Here is a 23,861-nt window from a genome sequence, read left to right on the forward strand (position 1 = left end):
CTATAACTGTTGATATCAACTGTCGGTTACGTAGTCATCCCGACATGTTCTCAAGCTCAAAAATACACCATGGAAAAAATCTCCAAGCTGGCATAGGGAAAGAATGCCCCAAGCTCAATAATATCCATGGGACGAATCCCAAGCTGACATGGGGAGAAGAGACAACGCCTCAAGCTGACATGGGAAAGGCTATACCCCGAGCTGAATGTTATCCCTGGGACGAATCCCAGGCTGACATGGGGGAAACAACACCCCAAGCTTAATAGTAACTGTGGGAAAAAATCCCGGCTCACATGGGGGTAATGCCCCAAACTCAATATATTCAATAATTTCTCATAATTATCATTTTCATTCTCGATATTAATTCATGCCTCAATCTCATCATTCTCTACTTCACTCAACTCATTGATCATACATTTTTATTATTCTTGACTAATTAATATCATCAAGTCTCAATTTCTTACATTACTCTCTTCCTTCATCTTATCAAATCAAATACTATCTTCTCCAACTATTAGTTACACACTTTCTTACCTACGTTCATGCATACAGTCAAATTTGGACATACCCTTTGGATCTAAATCAAAGTTTTACCACCTTTGGATTAGAATTGAATTTGATAACAAATTCAATAAAAATTTGCTGCTGCACTTAAGAAGATTAAAAAAAATACAGCAAGTAGCTCTGTTTTTGTAAAATCTATAATAAATTCAATTCTAATCAGTTACTCCTAAATTTTTTTGAGGATACACTTTACACCCCTAAGTTTCAGGAAAAACAAGTTTCAGGTTCATAGCACTTCGTTTGGTTAATTAAATATCAATTGGAATTGCTGCCCTATTTCTAGTAATTGGTTCTAAATTTTATGCGAACAGCCCAAGTTCCAAGAGACATAACTAACTCTACAAAGTAGCTATGGACATGAAATTGGTACTCAATTAAAGTAGACTCATAGATATTCAAAATTCATTTAGAAGCAACTCAAAATTCCATTTAAATCAAAAGTTATAGTGTCTGGAAGTTGGTACTGCAGAACCAGAAAATCAGAAAATTTTGCAGCAACCACTAAGCTTCAAAAAATCATATCTTCCAAACCACTTGGCCAAATTCCATGAAATTTTTATGGGGTAATATTGACTTATATTAATTTGTTAGGAAAATGGGTTGGTTTGAAAATCATGCCCATATTATTCCCAGTTTTCATTTTAAGTTGTTGTTCAAACAGTTTAGAAATGTATGCAGCAAGACTTCTCAATTTCACTAACCAAATTTAGTCCTCTAGGTTTCCAACTTATACTAATCCACCATTCTTCTTATTCATCACCTTATCTACTTAAATTATATCACAACCCTATCCCAAAACTTCAGTTCCATGTACCTATCAGAAATCACCATGATTTATATCATACAAGCTCACTTCAAAGCATTAAAATTCTGCTTCTTTTAACAATAATAAACCAACCAATCAACAGAATTTCAGCAACAACAACAATCTTATTAACTCATCACCTTCAATCAGAAATTACATCTAACAATTACCCATTATCCATAATTCTAACCATTACCTCAACCTTCTTAATCAAGTCAAACTTCTTTATAAATATCACGCTTCAACTCCAGCAATCAACCTTCACAATTTAATTCACTTTCTTCTCTCAATAACCCAACATCAAACGTTCAACAACATACAATTATCCATAATAAGTCATCACAATTGATCAATTTTCATCAAAGCCACTATCATTAGCGTAAACAAACATTCCAGCTTATTCTATAGTCATCTAGCCTAAGTTTTCACAGGGCATTACATATTAAATGCGCGAAACCTAAACTATACCTTGGCCGATCACCATGTTTGGTCCAAGGCAGCCACTCAATTCGCGCACACACAGCCCCTTAAGCTTGAGAAACCAACCAAAGTCTTAGTTCCAATCACCACCAGGCCTCCAAATGCCCACAATTCAAGCTCCAACATACACACTTATACACCTAATTTCACATACATCACCATACATACTCAAAATTCACATTTAACATACTATAACCGAAATTGGCTAGGGTTTATGAACCTTACCTTGTATGTGCCTCAATCGAACCAAAGTCCACTCATTCCTCAACTCAATTTGATTCTATAACATCAATTTAACCAAAATCTTAACACCCAAAACCCTAGTATTACCAAACTAAAGAAGAGAGAATAGGAGATGAGATTATATTTTCCTCACCTTGAAAGGTACCGGGCTTTGTAGAGTCAAAGGTTAGGTGGAATCAAAGATTTGAGTGAGGGTATGGTTATTGAGAGTGTTCTTCCCTTCTTTCTAATTGTTTTCAGCGTGCATGCTGAAGGAGGAAGGAAGGAGAGCTTCCTTAAGTATGTTTGGGCTGAGTGAGTTGGGCCTTGGGCCCATTATGGGTCCAGTTTGCCCAATTCGGCTCGTTTGGCCCAAATCTTTTAAAATTAGTGTCGAAATTCTCGTTTTAACGAGTTCTATCTTATTTTAATATTAGATTCACATTTTTAATATTCCTTATTAAAATTTAATTTATTGACCAATTATTTTCTAATTTTACAGGGTTTATAGGGCCGGATCTTCGAGCCGAGTCGGGCCATGTACACCCCTATCTGGAGCTTCTCACCATATATGTCCAAATAGGAAGTGGTCTACTACCTATCAAAGCACTAATGGCGGCACAGTTTTGATGGACAACAATCATGCTTGCAAAACTGTAGGGGTAGGTACTTTAAGAATCAAGATGCATGATGGAGTTGTAAGAACATTGAAGAATGTGAAGCATATTCCTGACTTGCGAAAATATCTGATCTCTATAAGTTTGTTAGAGAAAAGTGGTTGCAAAAATTGTTGCTAAAAATGGGATTTTAAAAGTTGTTCGGGTTCTTTAGTAATGATGAAGGGGGTTAGTCATGGTAATCTCTATCCTCTTTTGGGTACAACTGTTACAGTTAAGCTAGCAGTTGGAATCAGTGGAAGTAAAGACCAAACAGACTGCATGAGAATTTGACACATGTGGCTTGAGCATATGCCGGAAAAGGGTCTCTCATTGCTTAGTGAAAAAGGTTTGTTGAAAAATATGAAGAAACCACAAATTGAGTTTTGTGAACACTCTGTATATGAAAAGGCACACAGGGTGAAATTTTCTACAAGCAAACATAAAAGCAGAGGGTTGTTAGACTACGTGCATATTGATATTTGGGGTCCGGCTAAAGTTACTTCCAAGGGTGGTTCTAGGTACTTTGTTACGTTTGTTAATGATTATTCAAGGTATGCTTGGGTTTACTTCCTCAAGCATAAGAATGAGGTATTCGACACTATTAAGCGGTGGAGAGCAATGGTTGAAAATAGAACATGTGGGAAGCTAAAAAATCTGCAATTTGATAATGACGCAGAGTATATGGATAGAGCTTTCAAGGAGTTTTGTGATCAGGAAGTGATTGTGAGACACTGGACAATTAGGCTGCGTTTATTTTCAGGGATAGGACACTAAACTAGGAACACGGAGACACAAAATTGTGTTTGACAGATGAGACATGGACAGAGACATTGTGTCCAAGGACACTGAATTAGTGTATTTTGTGTCCATCCTGACAGGAAGGACAGAGAGACAATAACAAATGACATAACTTTTTTTTTTCATTATTCTTGTTAACTTTTTACAATTATATTTTTTTATTATTATATTTTGCTTCTAAAATTTTGTAAACAAAAAAATGAGAATAAATTGAATTTTCATAATTTGTTTTAGTTTATCACCAAACAGAATACAAGAACACAAAATTTTGTGTCTCTATCCTTTATGTCTTGTTCTCAGTGCATTGTCTTGTCTTCTTCTTAGAAACAAACACAGCATTAGAGACACACCACAACAGAATGGAGTTGCAAAAAGACTAAATCGTACACTACTTGAGAGAAGGCAAGGTGTATGCACTCTAATTCTGGGATAGGCAGAGAATGGTGGGCTGAGTCAGTTGCTACAGTGTGCTACATAGTGAATCAATCTTCACATTCTTTTTTAGATGGAGAAACACCTTATAAGGTGTGGTAAGGAGAACATGCAGATTACGAGAAACTCAGAGTCTTTGGATGCACGGCTTATTATAATGTCAAAGACAATAAACTTGATGAAAGAGCTAAGAAAGCAATCTTTTAATGTCACTAGCTTGACACTTGATTGTTGAATTTTCTTCCTCTTTTTCCAGTTGGTTAAAAGAAATGTCTTCAAGGGGGGAGAGGTGAAAATGAGTGCCCTTGGACTTGAATTTCTCCTAACAAGCTTTATTTTATTGTTATTAGTTTGATTCACCTTGCTTGTTGGGGATAGAGGTTGGATTGCTTTTTGTTGACCTTCTCTTTTGCATGGATATTGTCTTTTGTTTCTTGGTCACAATCCCCTTTTTTGTGCTTTCCTTTATTGCCTTCACTTCTTTGATTTCAAAATTTGGGTGTTGTGTGATGGTTGGAGTGTACCCTTCATCAAGAACTTCTTGAATTGGTGGTTCAATAAACTCACCCTCTATGCCACTCTCTGCTTCATTGGAGTGTAGATTCCCATAATTGTTTTCATCTCTTACAACCTCCTTTGTTTGTGCATCTTCCTTCTTTGTTTGTGTATCTTTCTCTTCTTCCATGTGTGGGGGTGGAGAGTTATCTATTTCATTGGAGTATGAACTCCTTTGATTGATTTCCTCACCTTTTTCTATAGGATCTTGCATTGTATCTCTTGGGAAGAAATTTGTTTGTTCCTCTTCCTGGGGCTTGATAATCAACTCAACATATTTCTCAATATTTTTTACACTCATCCTTATATCATGTATGTATTCTTTCATGAGAAGTTCAAGAGCTGATCGTTCTTGATATGAATAAGGAGATTGTGGCTCTTGATATGAGTAAAAAGAAGATGATTCTTCATATGAATAAGGAGATGGTGGCTCTTGATATGAATAAAAAGAGGAGAATGGTTCTTGGTATGTATATGGAAATGATAGTTCTTGATAGTTAGAACATGGAGCACTGAAATTCCTTTGGTTTTGACTTTGCCAACCAAAATTCGGGTAGTTTCTCCATCCATAATAATATGAATCACTCCTTAGGTGTGAGTAGTAACCCATGTGATCTCTCTCCATTATTTTTTTCTTAGCACAAAATACCAAACTGAATTAAACGCACCATGTGGTAAACAAGCAAGTAAAGAAGAAAGAACATAAAGAAAAATAAAAAAATAAAAAAATAAAATATAAAAAAACAAAAATAAATAAAAAATAAAAAAAGAAAATAAACTGAATAATTAAAAAATAAATAAAATAACTAATAAACAAAAAGGAGTATAAAATTCAAACTCAATAAGTCAAATAACTAGGAAGAATAAAACAACTAAGGAGACATCAAACTTAATTTCAGAAATTAAGCGAAAAAAATTTAAATAAAATAAATCAATATATATATATATATATATATATATATATATATATATATATATATATATATATATTAGAAAAATAAGTTAAATGAAATTAAAGCAAAAACGCCTAATCTAAGAAATCAAACAACCAGTAGTTGTCAATCACAGTCAATCCTCAGCATCGATGCCAAAAACTTGGTGCGAAATTTATAACCACAAACTAAATCACAAGTGCATCGGGTCGTACCAAGTAATACCTCAGGTGAGTGAGGGTCGATCCCACGAGGATTGATGGATCAAGCAACAATAATTAAATGATTCAATTAGTTAGACAAACAGAAAATGATGTTTTGGGATTTCATGCATCAAACAGTAATTTAGAGAATCAATAAAGCAAGCAGTAAACTAGTGAGAATAATATGGGAGAAAATAGTTAAGGTTTCAGGGATATCTATCTTTCGGATTGACTTTTCTTATCAACTATTTTAATCATACAAGATTCAATTTATGGCAAACTATATGTGACTAAACCCTAATTCTTTAGACCTTTTTAGTATCCTCTAACCTTCATCAACCGCCAATTCCTTGGTCACTTAATTCCAATTAGAGGGTGAAGTTCAATTCTAGTTTATATGCCACAGAAACCTTAATTACCCAAATATAAGAGGATTATATGTCACGTATCCCGTTAAGTCCAGATAATTAGAAATTTAGGAGAAATTATTTTCAAGCTATTGTTCAAGTAAAGAGCTTTTCCAAGTTATACAAGAACGCAATTAGAACAAGGGTCATACTTCTGTTTCACCCAAATTCATAAGATAAAGAACGAAAATAATTCTTGAAATAGAAATCAGTACATGAATTAAAATAGAAAAATAAAATTATCAATCCATACAATAGATAGAGCTCCTAACCTTAATAGTGGAGGTTTAGTTGCTCATGGTTCCGAGAGAAAACTAGGATTCAAAAAAAACTGTAAAGTGCGGAATGAGGTAAGAGATCAGAGAAGAGATGAGCCCGAAGGGCTAAAACTGTTCCCTTTTATATTTAATCCTAACTAATGTAAATTATATTTCCTAAAACTAAATAATATCTTTTCCTATTTTAAAAATAAAATAAAGTTTAATCAAAATTAATTTGATACATCTCGTGCAAGCCTAGAATGACGAATGGGGACCACTTGATTTGCAAAGGGTGGCACCAAACTTGGATCCTCCAAGTTTGGCTTCATTGAGGCCATATACAATCCTTGGAGTTTCTTTATTTGGCGCCAAACTTGAGTAACCTCAAGTTTGGCTTCAATTGATCCATAATGCATTCTTCAATCATTCTTGGTTGGCGCCAAACTTGAGGTTTCTCAAGTTTGGCTTCATTAAGCCCGTGATGCATTCTTCAATTTTCCTTGCTGGCGCCTCAAGTTTGGCTTCAGTAAGCCAGCATGCGTTCTTCAAATCCCCTTTAGTTGGCGCCAAACTTAAGATATCTCAAGTTTGGCTTCACCAAGGTAGCAAGCAAGGAAGACGTTGTGATGATCATGGCTCCAAACTTGGGATTTCTTAAGTTTGGCGCCACTAAGGCAGTAATTTTATATGAAAGGTGCAGACTCTTATATATCATTGGAAAGCTCTGGAGGTTGGCTTTCCATTGACCCTAGAATCACGTCAATTGGATCTCTATAGCTCAAGTTATTCTTGTTTGAGTGTAAGGAGGTCAGGGTTGACAACATCATTTACTTTCTTCCTCTTCTTCTACAGAAACTCCATCAAATCCATCCGAATGCTACCTGAAATAAACAGAATTACACACAACTCAAAGTAGCATTCATAGTGGCTAAAAGATATTTAAATCTTGATTAAACTTAACAATTTGAATGCGAATTCACTAGGAAAAGATGGAAAAGATTCTCATGCATCATACTACAACAGCAACAGCAGAATTCTTTGGCATCTACTAGGCCAAAGAGAAATTACAAACTCGTACAAAAGCTTGGGTTAGACAAGCCTCTGAGGTATTATGGACAATTAAATTTGGTAGAGTATACACTCTCGATGGAGGATGATGAGCCAATCACCTTTAAACAAGCTATTAAGGATAACGATAGTGAGAGCTGGTTGGTTGCTATGGAATAAGAGATGCAGTCTTTTCATAAAAACAAGACATAGGAGGTAATCACATTGCCCATGAGAAAGACTGCTATTGGTTGTAAGTGGGTGTATAAAAAAAAAGAAGATCCTACTAAATCGGATGGTACAAGATTCAAGGCTAAGTTAGTGGCCAAGGGATTCGCACAGAAAGAAGGAGTTGATTATAATGAGATATTTTCTCTTGTGGTGAAACACACTTCCATTCAGATGCTTTTAAGTCTTGTAGTTCATGGGCAGTTTTGAGTTAGAATAATTAGATGTGAAGACAGCGTTCTTACACAGTGATTTAAAAGAAGAAATTTACATGTATCAAGTTGAGGATTTCAAGGTTGAGGGTAAAAAAGGTCAGGTTTGTCGCTTGAAAATTTCACTTTATGGATTGAAACAATCTCCTCAGCAGTGGTACAAGGGATTTGATTTCTTTATTTTAAAACAAAGTTTTTTTAGAAGTAACTATGATTGATTGTTGTGTACACAACAAAACTATGATTGTTGTGTATACATTCGTAAGCTTCTTGGAGGTGATTATATCTATCTTTTATTGTATATGGATGATATGCTCATTGCTTCTAAGAGCAAAGTGGAGATAGATAGGTTAAAATTTTAACTTGGTGAAGAGTTGAAACAAAAGATTTGGGTGTTGCGAGGAAACTTTTAGGCATAGAAATTAGAAGAGATAGATCAAGTCGAAAATTGTTCCTGAGCCAAAAAGCTACATTGAACGGGTTATCAAAAGGTTTGGGATGAAAAATGCTAAGCCAGTGGTGACTCCATTGGCTCCACATTTCAAGCTCTCAGGTAAACAATCTCCTACAACAGCAGAAGATAACGCTTACATGGACAATGTACCTTACGCAAGTGTTGTAGGCACCCTAATGTACGCTATGGTATGCACACGCCCAGACATTTCACAGGCAGTCAGTCTTGTTAGCAGGTTTATGGCAAATCATCATATCAAATTAGCGATTTTGTTAATTCAGATTATGCTGGTGCTCTAGACAGATGATGATCTACAACTAGTTATGTATATAAAATATATGATGCTCTGGTTAGTTGGCGATTGATGTTACAAGTTACAGTGGCACTATCTATTACAGAAGCTGAGTACATGGTAGTAGCAGAAGGAGTGAAGGAGGCTTGTGGTTAAGGGGTCTTCTAGATGATTTGGATTTTAAGCAAGATTGTGTGAATCTTAGTTGTGATAGTCAAAGTACAATTCATTTGGCTAAAAATCAGGTTCATCATGCTCGTACCAAGCATATTGATGTTAGGTATCACTTTGTGTGTGATGTTATAGAGAAATGTGACATTTCTCTCGTGAAGGTACACACAAACAAAAACCCAGCAGACATATTGACTAAAGTAGTGTCGAGAAACAAATTTCAACATTGCTTGAATTTTCTCAACATTATTCCATATTAAGTATTACAAGCCAAATAAAAGAAATATGTTTCATTTGATCCTGGTAAAGGACACGTAGGCAGTCATTGTTAAGATGATGCAATCGGATACGACTACTACAATTTGTTCGTTTCAAAATTTGAGTGAGTTTTTCAAATTGTGACCAAGGTGGAGAATTGTGAGAATACAAGAAGGCTAAGAGCAAACTTAGGGAGTAAAATAAGGTTTGCAAGGAGTTTTAATAGGAGAGAATTTGTAGGGAGTTTTCATAGGATGATTTTATTCTTGTTCATTGAAATTATAGTATAGATGATATTATATATATTTCTGTAGCATTGTAATTGAAACATCATTGAAAAAATAAAAAGAAAAATTAATTCACATCATATTATATAAAGCAATCACATGATATTTTTTCATATTAACTTTGTTATAGTTAATGTATTATTATGGATAATGCTCAATTTCATATTATTTTGTATCTATTAGAAATTCAAATTCCCCTGCAAATTCAATAATTTTCTATTCTTCTTTTATAAAATGAAGGGAGAACACATTTGATAGTTTATTTTTTATTTTTTTTCTTTTTGACTACAAGTTAGATACAAAACTATTAGTCAGGTGATTAACAAGGCTCTTCGTTAAGTGTTCATAGTTCTTTCTCTTTTTTCTTTTTTTAGTAAGCTGGGGACCATAGGCCCAATGTTTAATTACATTCACCAGGTGGGGTAAAGAGGCCCCACAAAGATCTTCATCTAGGAAAACAAAAGCAGCGTTACAGAGTACTTATACCCTTTTTTTCTTGGACCTGGAAATAGTACTGATACTTTTAAGAGCATAGAGGGATTTGAGTTTGAAACTCAATGAGGTCTACATTTAAGCCTGATCGATTTGATGTGGGCCTTCCTAGTTGCACATATGGGGCTTATTTCAGTGATCCTTTTGGGCCAGTTTGTAATATTAGATAAGTTACTGAATTCGACTGAAAATTTGGTAGGACCTTAGGTAAGATAACTTCTTTCGTCCAAAAATAAAGGGGTATGGTAACTTCTTAATTTAATAGATGTATTTTTTTTATAAATTTAATTTTGATGTTGATATTTTACAGAATCATCTAATTATGAGTTTAAATTTTTTTAGATGACTATTTATACTGTTAATATAAAAAGTATTTATTTTTGCTGATGTGTTGCTATACTTTTATATTAACAATGTATCACAATTGAATTTATTTTTTGTTAAAAAATATTAAGAGACTAACAATTTTAGGTTAAAAATTTAAAAATTAGTTAATATTAATCTAAATGCAAAATAAATGTGAGAAAAAATTACTGATTATTTAATATTTTTCTCTTTTTTGTGAACTTATTATTTTTTTAGCATATTTAGATAATTAAATATTAAGATATGAATGCTACAAATAGTACTAGATACTTTTTTTTTTTCGTAACATACTCTTTCATATATTTTAATGCTTAGATTTATAATTACTGTTCTTTATACGGGTCATTCTACCAGTAACATAGGAACCCTCATAAAAAATGAAAATCCAGATTCTTATTTATGTATGATAGATGTCCTAAAAGAAAAACAAACTATTCGTAACAATTGATCTAAGCACTCATTGACATATTAGATGGACACTCCGTGCATTTCCCATATGCATAGTTTGAAGCATCTCATCTGACACATGACATATGCATATTGTGATCGAAACTAAAACAAGGAATAAAATAAGGAATCACAATAGCCATATCTACATCCTTAACCCCAGCAATCATATTGCATATAAATAAAAGCCTGGTGCGCCAACTATGGTCACAGCCCCAAGGATTCTCTGTTATATCCTAATCAATCAAAGGGGTGTGACTAATATATATTTTTTATATATATATATGCAAGGTACAATCTAGGTTCATTACGAAAAAGAAGATACTAGCAATAATGGCCTCCAATGAATTTCCATTATGCAATACATACACAAGAAGATTCTCTACGCAGCATGGGCAAACCCAACTCTACTTTTTCCATAATCAAAGACTGTGTGATAGCGTCCCATGAAGACATCTCCAAGGATCCTGCATTATCAAGAGATTTCATTAAGTAACAATCCAATCGTAGGAATCAAATCAAATGAATCAGAATCAAAAGAAATTCAATGTGGTACCAGAGAGGGCCACGTGGAGGAGAAACATCCAAAGCAGTAAAGCCACTGATGCATTGGGCTTGAGGACCTTCACCCACCTTGAGTATGTACTGAAGATAACAATTGCAAGAGTGGTTCAGAAAAACAGAACAATAGTGAAAAACTGAAAATGCAGATGATCAAGGTTTGAGGACACTATACATCCTGTGGGGAAAGGTCAAAAGTTTTTCCACCAATAGTGAAGGAGACAACAGGCATTGAAGAGATCTTTTCACAGTCAACAGATGATTGGCCCATTGGGCTAGGCAATTTCTCACAAAGCTGCAATATCATCATTCATGAGTAAGGCCAGAATGAAGAGGAGAAAGCGGCATATTTACATAGTAGCTAAAATTTAAAGACTATCTCACCTGATTGACATAGTCTATGATCTTATCTTGTGTCTGATTCTGACTCAGTTGGTTCTGCATCCAAACAACAGCCATCTCACATGCAGAACAAGTAGCATCCCCGTATCCACCAGACAATTCTCTTTCTTTCCTGTCAACCACGCTCTCAATCCCCATACTGAAAGTATGTAAGATATTAAACATAATAATTTAAGCTTTCAAATTAGATAAGAAAAATCAAAGGTTTGACATATTTGCACTCCTAACCTAACACCATGACTTCCATCAAAGGTGCATAGTCCAATTTGAGAGCATATCTTCCTTGGATTTGCCTACAGGTTCAAGTGAAAACCATTAAAAATAAATCATTCTAAAAACGACTAAATCATTCATGGGCCATGACCATGAGAAACAAATTCACCAAGAATGAATTAAGAACTTACTTCAACCAAGAGTAAGTTCAATATTGTTTGTCCGTAGTGTTCAACGACAGATTTGCATTGTTGGCTTACAACTCCAGATCCTCCAATTGCTTGATTTATTTGTGTGATTATAGCCTACAAGAACAAGAACAATTTTCAATTTGTAGAAGCTTTTTCATTTGGCAAAAAAATATGTATTATTCTTTGCTCCTTATGGAATCATAGCAAAAGGTGTTGTATCATACCGTTGGACCAGCCAACAAAGAAGTCCCCGAGTCTGCAATTGCTGAGCAGCCCTTTGCACAATATCCTGGGTAACAAATAACAATATGACAGGGTAAGCACCAATGAACAAACCATGAAAATTCTATCACGTTCAAGCTATCAAAAAAATTATCGGGAATTTTGCTCTAATATGTTGTTGTCTATACATACCAGTGGGTTTGCTACCAATGAGAACATCTCCCATGTCAAACTGTACAGAAAATTTTCAATAAATAATTATATAACAAAGAGCAATAGAAAAATAACATATGCAGCATATAAGTATAATAAACAAATGTTTTAAATAACTAACCTGCCAATATCCCTTTTTTGTCACTGGCACATATGTATGTTCACCTTTAAAGTGAGAAGGATCAACACCACCAAACACAATCTCGCCACCCTGAGCGTCATTTGGATTACGATTGAGCCAAAATGAAAATACTGGATCCTTAACAAGACCCTGCTCAATCATATTGTACCTGTGACAAGAAAGTGCCTCATAAATGACAGAGATTAAACAAAAATGTTAGCAAAATATTCAATTAAAAGTTTAGATGTGGACAGATACCACAGTGGAACAGCTTTTCCAACTGCTATCTCTTGGAATCCAAGTCCAACCAAACCATCAAATTTAGCTGCTACAAATGTAACTCCAGGCTCTTTAGTTGCTTCAATGAATTCCTAATAGGACCAAAACATGATTTATGTCAATTGATTTATCAATATATTATGAAAGAAGCCAATTTAACTGACACCCTCATCCTTTGAGGTGAAGGAAAAGATTAAATAAAAAGGGATTGACAATCAATTTTACCTGGTTCTTTACAGTTATGACACCAACTTTGACATCATCATAGCTAAAGAATCCAGAAATTGATCCAGTACCATATTGAATAGCAGCAGAAGTCCCTAAATAATATATAGAAAGGTAAATTATAAAGGAAAAATGAAAGGACACCATCTTAGTGTATGTGCAGTCTCCATCAACGTTCAATTGTTTGTATTGATCAAGTAAAGTGCAGACAAAGTAAGAAAGGCCCCCAAACAACTCAAAAAAATCATGAAGCAACATAAATCATGGAATTTATCATAAAGAAACTTCAAATCTCAATCAGAGCAAAGTAACAAACCATTTTCCTTATATGTACTTGATTCGCTAGACTTATACTTGTTATGTAGGTAGCAAGCAACCTGCACAATAATTGGAAATGTCTATGAACAAACCAGAATAACGGGGAAACAATGATAAGATAACATGGTAAGCATATAAGAAACCTCACCGAGAAGTAACATTTAGATGATGGAACCCACATATTAGAGCTACCAGTATCAAAAATAACAGTGAACTTCTGGGGAGGGGTACCAATGCTTATTTCACCATAGTATTGAGCATCCAAGTAATTCTTCAACGCAACAATATCGGCGTCCCCGGGAGCTCCAAGGTAGTATTGGAGTATCATCTTCTTAATAGTGGACCTGATGGACTCAACATCTGTGAAGCCAAGGCGTGCAGCCAAGCGGTCATGGCCATCCAGCTTATTGAACTTTTTGAGCCCAATCCTATGCAGCCCCTCACCACCGGCGGCAGAGGAAACCAGAGAAAACAACAGGGTTGACAGAACCAAACCCAGCATAACCATATTGGAGTTGTTTCCCATTTCAACCCTATTCATGATCCAAGTTCAGAAAATTCGATCAACAATGGAATAGTACAATTAATTTATTCATTCATACATAACTCTATCAACAATGTAACGCATGTCGTGAGTTCCTAACTTATTGTCATACGCGCATGTTTGCTATTTACTACTAACATTGATTAAATCAGCAGCATAAACCCCCAAAACTAGCAAATACAATAATAACGATGCATGCAATGGGAAACAGAACTAACAAATGTGTGTTAATATAAAATCAACATAATTGATTCCAGAGCGATAAGAATGAATATAACTGCAATAATGTAAGAACGCAAAAAGGAGAATAACGAAGGAGTTACGTACCAATGAAGAGAGGAAGAAAGGAATGAACGAATGAATGAAGAGCAAGAGCGGATGAAGTATTTAAAGAAGAGAAAAAGGAAGTGAGGTTGGGGTGGCACAGTTCGTGTGAGGAGTGGGGCCAGCTCAGGTCAGCTAATAATCTCAACCGTTACACTTTATTGAGTGAATCAGGGCCGTTGATCGCAAAGGGAACGGTAGAGTTTTGGCGTGACGCGTTGGGGATCTATAACTGAATTTCGTTTGCGACTTACGTGCCCTTAAAGTCGAATGTGAATCTACTCGCCACCCCCTTTCTTTCTTTCCTTCACACCTCATACTTCTTTTTTTTTTTCCTTTTTAAGTAAATAACCATTCACCATTTCTATTTATTTATTGATTTATATCTATTCTGTACTTGCCATTTTACTTTTTATTTCATTTTATTGTGTATAAACATTTGACATCTTTTGGGTTTGTGTTCTAATTTAGAAACTTAGATATATTTAGTTTTGTTTTTCATATGTATGATTTATATGGTTAACTGACAATATGGTATCATATCATATGTAGTGTAACGTGTTTTTATATATATTGTTACTCAGTTATCTACTAGCATGTAATGTGATAAATTTAATCCCTTTTGAGTTATTATTTCAAATTCAATCCAACTCAATTTAATTTTTATTTTATTTATTTATTATTCCAATCTAAACGAATATAAAATATTATGTTGATATAAAAAATTAGTTATTAAATTAATTATTATATATTCATTATTTTATTTATTTTTAATATATTTTATATTTTAATACAAATTTTATATATATTTAATTTAATAATTAATTTTATATAAATAATTTAACATATTATATTAAATTATTATATAATAATTTTTAATTATTAAATTCACATAAATACACCTGCACGACACGACATACGCCAACTTCAGCATTTAATTTTAAAATTTTGCATTCACCCCATCGAATCACTTAGGCTATGTTTGGTTGGAAGGAAAGAAATGGAAAGGAAAGAAATAGAAAGGAAAGAAATTGAGTGGATTTTTATTTTTCTTAGATATGTTTGGATGAAAGAAAAATAAGAAGGAAAAAAATGTTATAAAAAGACAACTTTATCCTTGTATTATAAAATACATTGAAAAAAGTAAAGGGGTAATATTGGAAGTTGTAAAAGAAAATAAGTTTTTCTTTCTTTTTCTTTTTAATATTGGAGAGAAAAAAAATTGGTGGGTCCTACCAGTTTTTTTTCACCCCTTTTTTTTTTTCTCCAATTTTTCTTCCTAACTAAACAATGAAAAATGATCATTTTTTTTCCTCTTTTCTTTTCTCTCTCTTTTTTTCTTCTATTTTCTCTTCAAACAAACATAGTATTAGAGAAAGACATGTTCAACGTCATTTCTTTAACTATATACACGTTATATATGATGATGATTAATGGTTAATGATGATAATGATAAGTAATGTTAGTAACTGATAATTCATAAATGAAAAAATATTCCATAAGAAGAAAAAAAAGGAGGATAAATATTTGCGTGATAATGTCAAACATGATTCAGCGTGATGTAGATTTAAAAGGGGGCTCTATATATAATCAAAAGGCATAAGTTTTGTTAAAATATTATTTTATCCTCAATTAATAATATATTGTTTTAATGTTATTTTTTAGATAATTTTGTAGTTATATTAATAAACACTTTAAATACTATGACCACTATCATAGTGAAAAATAGTTCAATCATTAAGTCTATCTACAAGTTTTGTCCTAACAAGCTAAGTAACAACATATTATAAAACTAATAAGAAAAGTATATGCATGCAAGCACCACGCTACTTTTTTATGTTAACCAAATATTATTGATTTGTTTTTAAAATAATATTTAATTATTTTATTGAGTTTTATAATTTCACCAAACTTTTAATTAAGTTATTTTATTTAAAAGTTTATAATTATTCTTTAGTCTAATTAGCTAGATAAAAAATTTTTAATTAAGTCTCTACTATTAAACGTCTTTGTTAAACGATACAAAATATTATTAGCATATTTGTTTTTATGTTTGATATAGGATAATTTTGTAATATTATATAAGCAAATATAATATTATATAATTATGCATTTTTTAAAGATGACTAATACTAATAAGGAGCTAATTTAAAAAATATCTAATATATAAAAGTTTAACTACTTTTAAATTATAAAGATTTGATTAAAAATTTGGTAAAACTATATGGACTAACAAATTAAAGTAATTAAACTTTGTAAAAATATAAACGTGTTGAATCTGATCATGTTCTTTTCTTTTCCAGAATTTTAGTATATACTTCTTTGACGGTAATAACTTTTATTAGAAGATTATACCAAGATAAGAATAAATTATAAAGTTCCAAATTATATGGGTATGTAGTAATTAGTAACCATATGGATATATACTAGTAGAAGTGTAGAAGTGTAGAAGTGTAGAAGGGAGCTTGAAGAAAAAGGAGTGGGCAACAAGGGAAAACAAAAGCAAATTATTTTAAATAAATAAATAAGAAGCTTGGAGTGTAGAAGGGGGATGGAGGAAGACATTGTCCAGAAGCAAAGGCAATGTCACAAGTCACAACATATATATGTATGTAAAGATAAACTGGATTTGGATAGAAAAGGAAAGAGGGTAGCCCTAGTGAGGAGTGCTATGCAAGTGCAAGTAACTGAAGTAAGCAATGCAAACTCAATCAATACATATGATTTGGTAGTTGCCGCTAAATATAATAGAACATGGATGATCAAACAAAACATAGCATTGATGGCATGCTTTATTCCACCCTTATTTTCCATAAAAATCCAATCAAAACCACCGTGGATATTATTATTATTATTATTATTATTATTATTATTATTATTATTATTATTAGTATTTGCTCAAGCGTATGGGCATCAAAAAGGGATAGATGTATCTCAATAAGTCTTCGACCATATTGATGCCTATTTTTATCATTATATACCGAAAAGCTTCATTGAATTAATCACATAAACCCAATCAGTATATGTCTATCTACAATGCCTTTTCCATTTTTTCCTTCAAATGTGGTAGCACTTACACCAAACTCACGTTTTCTCATCGTATGATAATATTTTGGATGAGTAGGAGCCCCAAAATCATTTATGATTATCACATGCAGTAGCTAAACTTTCAATTTAATTATTTAATTTTTTTGTACGCTTTTTAATAAGTTAATTAATTTCTTCAAAAAAAATAATTTTACGATTTGAATCGTATTATAATTTTATGTTCTATATGTTTTATTATTTTTCTTTTGATTTTACGTAAAATCTTAATTTTTGCTATTATAATTAGTAATAATTGAAACAAAATTGCGTCATCCTCAGGTTTGAAATTAGATATTAAAAAATAGTGATAAAATATTTCATTTAAATAATAATTAACTATAGTTTTTCTTTTTGTGGGTTGGGGTGGGAGAGAAACATGTATAGGCCCTATTTGTTCTTTGGTACAGTGAAAGGCTTTTTTTTGACGTTATGAAAGGCTTTCTAACCTATGTCATTGTTAAATAGTTTAGGCATGTTGAGATGTGACTGTGAAGCCCAAAGCATCCTCGTTTTTGGACTTTTTATATGGGCTGGCCCAGTAGATGACTATATTACAATTAAAGCATAGGCCAGGATCATGACCCCAAAAATGGCATAGACCGGGGCCAAAAAATATTTTTGAAGGCATGGGCATGCTTGTAATGATGCTATATGATTTTATTGCAAGGATGTATCTAATTTGTGCCCAAGAGCACTGATATAGTTTTGAGTTTATCACTAAAATGTAATAAATTTAAGTATCTAATGTAAGTAAAGTAAAAAATATATATCTATTTTTTTTTGTTTACCCAAACGGTATCCCCCAACCCGACAGGTTAAGGACTAATCCGTCGCGGATCTGAGCTCCATTTAAGAGTCTGCCGCTGGCCAATGGGTTGCTGCATGCACAAAGCGGGGTTCGAAAAACATATTTACTTTTTAAGTTCATTAAAAGATGTATTTGAACAAAACATTTATCTAGATACATCAATCTTTTTTGTTGATAAAGGATATATTTATCTAATAAAAAAATATAGTAGCACAATTTGCCGATTCACCATAAATACTTGTATTTTCTTTTCCCTTCGGAATAAGTAAATCATAATATAGATCCCACTAAGGCACTACGTACCCAATTTGATTCGAAAATCGACGGATAAAATCGGATTAAAAATTTGAGTATGATTTTCATCATAAACTTACTAAAATCCAATCCGTTACATGTATGCCTTGTCCAAAATGAGTGTGTTTCTATGCCCCCTTATTCACAAGGAACATGAATAATTGAACGTTTCCTTCCCACTTGGCCCAATGGCCTATTGTATATTGGTTTTGGATAGAGTCAAAAGAAAGCGCCAATGAAGACCCATTTGTACGGTGGATGAGGTACGGTGCGACCCCCTTTGCATGCACCCCAAGGTAACATGTCTTCCTAAATACCCTCCCACGATTGGTCCAATCTCATTTTAAAAGTGTGGCCACTAACGTGAACGCGACGCCTTCTCCGCACCATAAGTCAAATTTTGTATCCTTCCTTCTCCAATCAAAATCCACCACCCCCTAATTAAGTTGACCTTATTCTTAACTTAATTAATACAACTAATATTGGTACTAATCACTCCCTTAATTACTACTAAACTACAAGTACGTATCCCAAGAACACACGAAGCTGCTAAGAAACTCGCTAGCCTTCTCCCTAGCTACCCTACCCTTCGCTAAGTCCACCTTTGGATTACTACTTCCTACCACTCAATTACGTGTCAATATCAAATAGCAGTGGCCGTATTAATTGACCTAATTATTAGAAAATTCCCAATTTTATTTGCAAACGCGCATTTTTCATTCGCTAGCTCAAGCTGTATCTGACCATCTTCTCCCCTTTTTAAAAGAAAATTCCTTTTCTTTTTTGTTGTTTAGGCAATTGGTCACATCTAAGTTGTTTTCCATATTTGTCACCAAGGATCAAGGCCGATATAAGAAAAGAGCTAGAGGAAGATGACACTAACGAAGCAAAAATTAAATAAACTAGTAAATAAAAGAAAGATAATACATATTTTTTTTTGTTTCGAGTCTTATGTCTATTTACTCTGAATATTTTGAATATAATACAAAATTATTCAAAGTTGAAAGATAAAACAAAAGAATGAAGCTTTTTTTTTTTCCTTATCCCCAGCCCATGATGATACACCTAGCTAATCCGTCCCTAATACATGGACAAAAAAGTATATGAACATAAATTTATAACTTCATTTCCCCTTTCCCCATGTACATAAAAAGAGAAAATTATACAGTAATTAACAAAAAGAACCAAAGAACACAAAGGGATTTAGTTTAATTTAATTCCCCGAAAAGCTGCTAATTGTTGTCCTGTTGCTCATACTAGGATTGCTGCCGCTGTTGTTGTTGTTACCGTCTCCAGTGCTGTTTGGTTGATTATTATTATTGTTACCTCCGATGATGGAGGAGATGGCGGCTGCGATAGCGGCAGTGAAGTTAGGATCGGTGGTGATGGCTGCGGTGACGGAATCAGCCAGGGATGGCGGCTGTTGCTGTGGTTGGTTGTGGTGCAAAGGCGGCCTTGAAGCTTGGGTTTCCAATTGGGAAGAGGCAGCAACTTGTTGAGACAATTGAAGACCGGAGAATTTTGATTGATTATATAGGGCTTGAGTCCCAAAGTTCTGGGGGTGGCCTTGGAAATTGGGTAGCTGGAACAAAGGGACAGCATTAAGAGGATGATGATGCCTTATTGGAGGAGTGGAAGTATTATTAGTATTATTTGATGATGATGGGTTTTGTGTGAGGTCCAATGTGACAGTTGGGAATGGTGCCGAAGCTGAGAGTGTTGCCATGCTTGAAGAAGTAGAAGAAGTAGGGCACGATGGAAAAATAGCTCTTGCTAGGAGGTTTGGGTTCATGATTCCATCTGCACTTGACATGGAACCTGATAGTAACATGGTGGCAGCTGCTGTGGTGGTTGATGCCATGGCCATGGCTGCCGGTGGTAGCGGATGGCTGTGTGTTCCTTCATATGTAGTTACCAAAATAGTTCTGTCCTCAGCACAACGTTGAACCTATATGGGGAAGATTATTATTATTATTATTAATTACATTATGGGGAATAATGAAATCGTAATTAATGGATTGATTATGTTAATTAGGAACTGACTTGTTTGCGAACTGGGCAACCAACTGCCATAGTGCATCTGTAATAAGCTCGAGGACATGGATTTCCCTTTGCCATTTTTTGTCCATATTTTCTCCACTGGCATCCATCACTGATCTGAAATAATAGAGAGATTAATTAAGTTGAGTCAGATAAGTTAGTTAATTGGTTGATCCATATGAAGAAAAGAGAGAGAGAGAGAGAGAGAGAGATAGATACCATGGGAGCTTCTGAGCGAGCACGGACTGAGACACGGGCTTTTCTCATGGTGGCTTCAGAAGAGGATTGGTCCATGGTGGGGTTGGGTTTTTGGAGCTTGTTGGGAGCGGGACCCCAAGCTTGTGATTGTGAATCTGGACTGTCTTCCCTCTCGTTCTTTCCATTGCTATTATTCCTGATTCCAACTTGGGCATGAGGTGTGCTGGATCGTGTTCTTTCATCAGAAGAAGAATCTGATGCTTGATCGTTTCCTACATCAAGCAACTGTCTGGCTTCCCCTCCCACTACTACTTTTCCTTCAACAACCTCATCATCTACTTGTTCTTGTTGCTGCTGTTGCAGTAATGTAACAAGATGCATTTGCAAGGCCGTGTAGTTACCGCTCACGTGGTTCAGCATCTCTTTCAGCTTATGGTTCTCGGCATTCATGCGTTCAAGCTCCACTTGCAACATCGCTAGCTGATCATCATCATAATCAAATATCATTCTCAATTCACAATTATCAATTATCTTGCTAATTACTAATTAGTAGCAACAGGTACGTACCTCAATTGCCTTGGCTTTCTTATCTTCACCATCTGATGATACTACTCCACCATCATCCACCGTAGATTCATCGCTTCCAGTGTTGGCAGTAAGCAGTTGCAAACCCGTCTGAGATCATATAATTAACACACAATTGTTATTACCACATAATTAATTATCTTAATTAAATGAGAAAAAAGAAAAAACTATGTTAATTAATTAATTACATAAACTTTGGTGGACGAAGGTATATCATCATGGTGAGGAATCTCCTTCTTGACGGAGATGTTGGGCTTAACATGCTGCTGCTCTTGTCCCTTGTTCCTGTTATCGGAGAAGAAGTCAACAACCACCTTGCGGTTACTGTCATCGTTGTTATGATCATCGGCGGGACGAGTAAGGTTGACGGGGAATCCCAACAGCGGAAACATCTTAGTCTTATGCGACGAAGAAGAAGAAGAAGCAGCAGCCGAAGAAGAATGAAAGAATGGGATGGTTGGAGAGGAACAAGTTTCAAGGGTGAGACCCCATCCCTTGTCCATATAATTATAACAAGAATAGAAAGACAGAGAGATATAGAATTGAAAGAGAAGGTTGAGTTGAGAGTTGAGAGAGAGAGAAAGATTTTTGTAAAGTGTGTGAAGTCTTTTCCCAGTGCTATGGGATGGGGTATATAAAAGAAAAGGGTAAGGGGTTGGGGTTGGGGAGCGTAAACCAAGTGAGAAATTCAGAATTCTATTTCTATGGGATTTGATTCATCTTTTTCCCAATCCCAACATGTTGCGTCAGATGGTGCGTCACCGTGGAAAATGTCCGTATCCACCTACTCAAATTACAATTACGCCCACCGTTTTTCTCCATCATTACTGTATTACCCTATCCATGCAATTGTTAATTAGTATTTATTTATCATATACATAAAATAAAGTCTAGGGATTATAATGTATCTCCCTATATTTCCAAATATAAATCAATATTAGTAAATAAAATTAATAAGAAATAAAAACAGTATTGTAGCAGGGGTTATTGCATTTTGAGGCAATGAATTTCCGGTCAATGAGGGAAAGGCAATGAAATGATAAAAATGGGCACCCGACCATGACCACAATATACAGTATACAGTGCTTTTTTCCATTTTCTTTTTTATTTTCTGAAGGAAAAGAAAAAGGGATGGAGAAGCATAGACGTGGGGGATGTTTCGTCTATGTTTCGTGAAGAAAGGGTTTGACTAACTTAACTCATTTCATAACGGAAGAAAGATATGCAGCTGCCACCGCCCCCGGTATCACACGCCCATATCCAGTTATCCACGTGATCAAATGAACCCTTTCCCACCCTCCCCCGGCCCCTCTTAATTACCTTCCTCTCTTCACTTTAATTACCATCCATTTATATCTTACTCAGAAGTATAGATGCAGTTTAGATAATGATGTTTGTGTTATCTTTAGTAATATTCTTTTTTAATGTTGTATACATTATGACACTCATATAGTATATAAATTTTAGAAATTAATCGAATGTAATTTATTTTAAAAATTAATTTTAGAAATGAGTATTGCATGTCTTATACGTATAAAAAAATTATAAAATTTAGACTTGTACATAGTATTATTAAAGTGATCTAATATTTTGCAATTTATTCTACTACCCCATATTAAAAATTAAATGTATGTAACTTAATTATTTTAAAAATTATTTGAAGAATTGTTAGATTTTTGTTCTTAGACAACGTGATCTTTTATAATTATTTAATAATACAAAAATTCAGCAAACAATGGATCATGTAACAGTGTGAATTACTACAAATAGTGTGTTTCATAGTCCTACAAAATATGATGGGCATATACAACTTTATTTTGTGCTTTTTTTTAAAAAATAATATTAAAAGACACACAAAATACAAAGTCAAGAAAAGAAGAGAGACTGAAGAGAAGAAAGCTAAAAAGAAAGACAAGTCAACGAATTTGACGGCCATGGGTGTGTGTGTCTTGTGAATGATCACGATCATGTGGGTGGTGCGTGGGATGACCGAAGACTGGGTGGCCAAGTAACTTAGTCTCTGCATGGGCCCCACTACTTTTCATCTATTCAATTTAGATCCACGCTTCTCCCGGGAACCTTGTTGACTTGACCCTTTATTTTGTGGGACCCTTTCACCTGCTCACAGTTTCTTATTACTGCTATTTTCTCCTTTAAATCACTCCTTGCTTCCACATTATTCTTATGATCTCATGACATTACTAATTTATTATTAGTAGTATCTAAATCACTGGTATGGTTCATGAATGGCCTTTAATGAAAAAAGTTGCATTCAGCTGTGGGATATATGGGCAGCAGAAACAATTGTTTCATTCAATCAAGAAATATATTATTATATATATTAATATTTAATTAAGTATGATTTAATAGGCCAAATTTCTTTTAAAATAATATAGTATATATAAAAATCAACCAGTCACTTTTTGCTCATATAGATGAATGAATGCAACTATGCAAGTATATAAAAAATTATTAGGAGATCAATATTTTTGGTTAATTTTAGTTAATATATTTTAGATCAAATATTTCATTTTTTATACTATTAAGATTTGTAATTTTGAATTAAGAATTTATATTTAATATTTAAAATTTTAAATTGATCAAATATTTACTAAAACTAATAAATTTATGAGTATATATACCCAAATAATTTTTTAACAAATTT

At 33.9% G+C, this 23,861-nt stretch overlaps 2 protein-coding genes across 2 annotated transcripts; both read right to left on the reverse strand.

Moving 5' to 3' along the window:
• Positions 1-10,497: 10,497 nt before the first annotated feature.
• LOC112795934 (aspartic proteinase A1) lies at positions 10,498-14,326 on the reverse strand. Its single transcript, XM_025838152.3, has 14 exons — positions 14,188-14,326; positions 13,465-13,849; positions 13,315-13,375; positions 12,999-13,093; positions 12,753-12,865; positions 12,495-12,663; positions 12,353-12,392; positions 12,163-12,227; positions 11,939-12,052; positions 11,763-11,827; positions 11,517-11,673; positions 11,308-11,427; positions 11,128-11,216; positions 10,498-11,038 (listed from the first exon to the last, which is right to left on the reverse strand). Exons 2-14 carry the CDS (start codon positions 13,840-13,842, stop codon positions 10,954-10,956), a joined length of 1,551 nt encoding a protein of 516 aa, XP_025693937.1. The 5' UTR covers positions 13,843-13,849; positions 14,188-14,326; the 3' UTR covers positions 10,498-10,953.
• A 4,977-nt stretch (positions 14,327-19,303) lies between these two features.
• LOC112795935 (probable WRKY transcription factor 31) lies at positions 19,304-22,046 on the reverse strand. The gene is made up of 5 exons (XM_025838153.3): positions 21,385-22,046; positions 21,179-21,286; positions 20,633-21,091; positions 20,417-20,530; positions 19,304-20,321 (listed from the first exon to the last, which is right to left on the reverse strand). Exons 1-5 carry the CDS (start codon positions 21,697-21,699, stop codon positions 19,587-19,589), a joined length of 1,731 nt encoding a protein of 576 aa, XP_025693938.1. The 5' UTR covers positions 21,700-22,046; the 3' UTR covers positions 19,304-19,586.
• Positions 22,047-23,861: the final 1,815 nt, after the last annotated feature.

The sequence above is a fragment of the Arachis hypogaea genome, chromosome 4 (assembly GCF_003086295.3).
Source record: "Arachis hypogaea cultivar Tifrunner chromosome 4, arahy.Tifrunner.gnm2.J5K5, whole genome shotgun sequence".
NCBI classification, from domain to species: domain Eukaryota; kingdom Viridiplantae; phylum Streptophyta; class Magnoliopsida; order Fabales; family Fabaceae; genus Arachis; species Arachis hypogaea.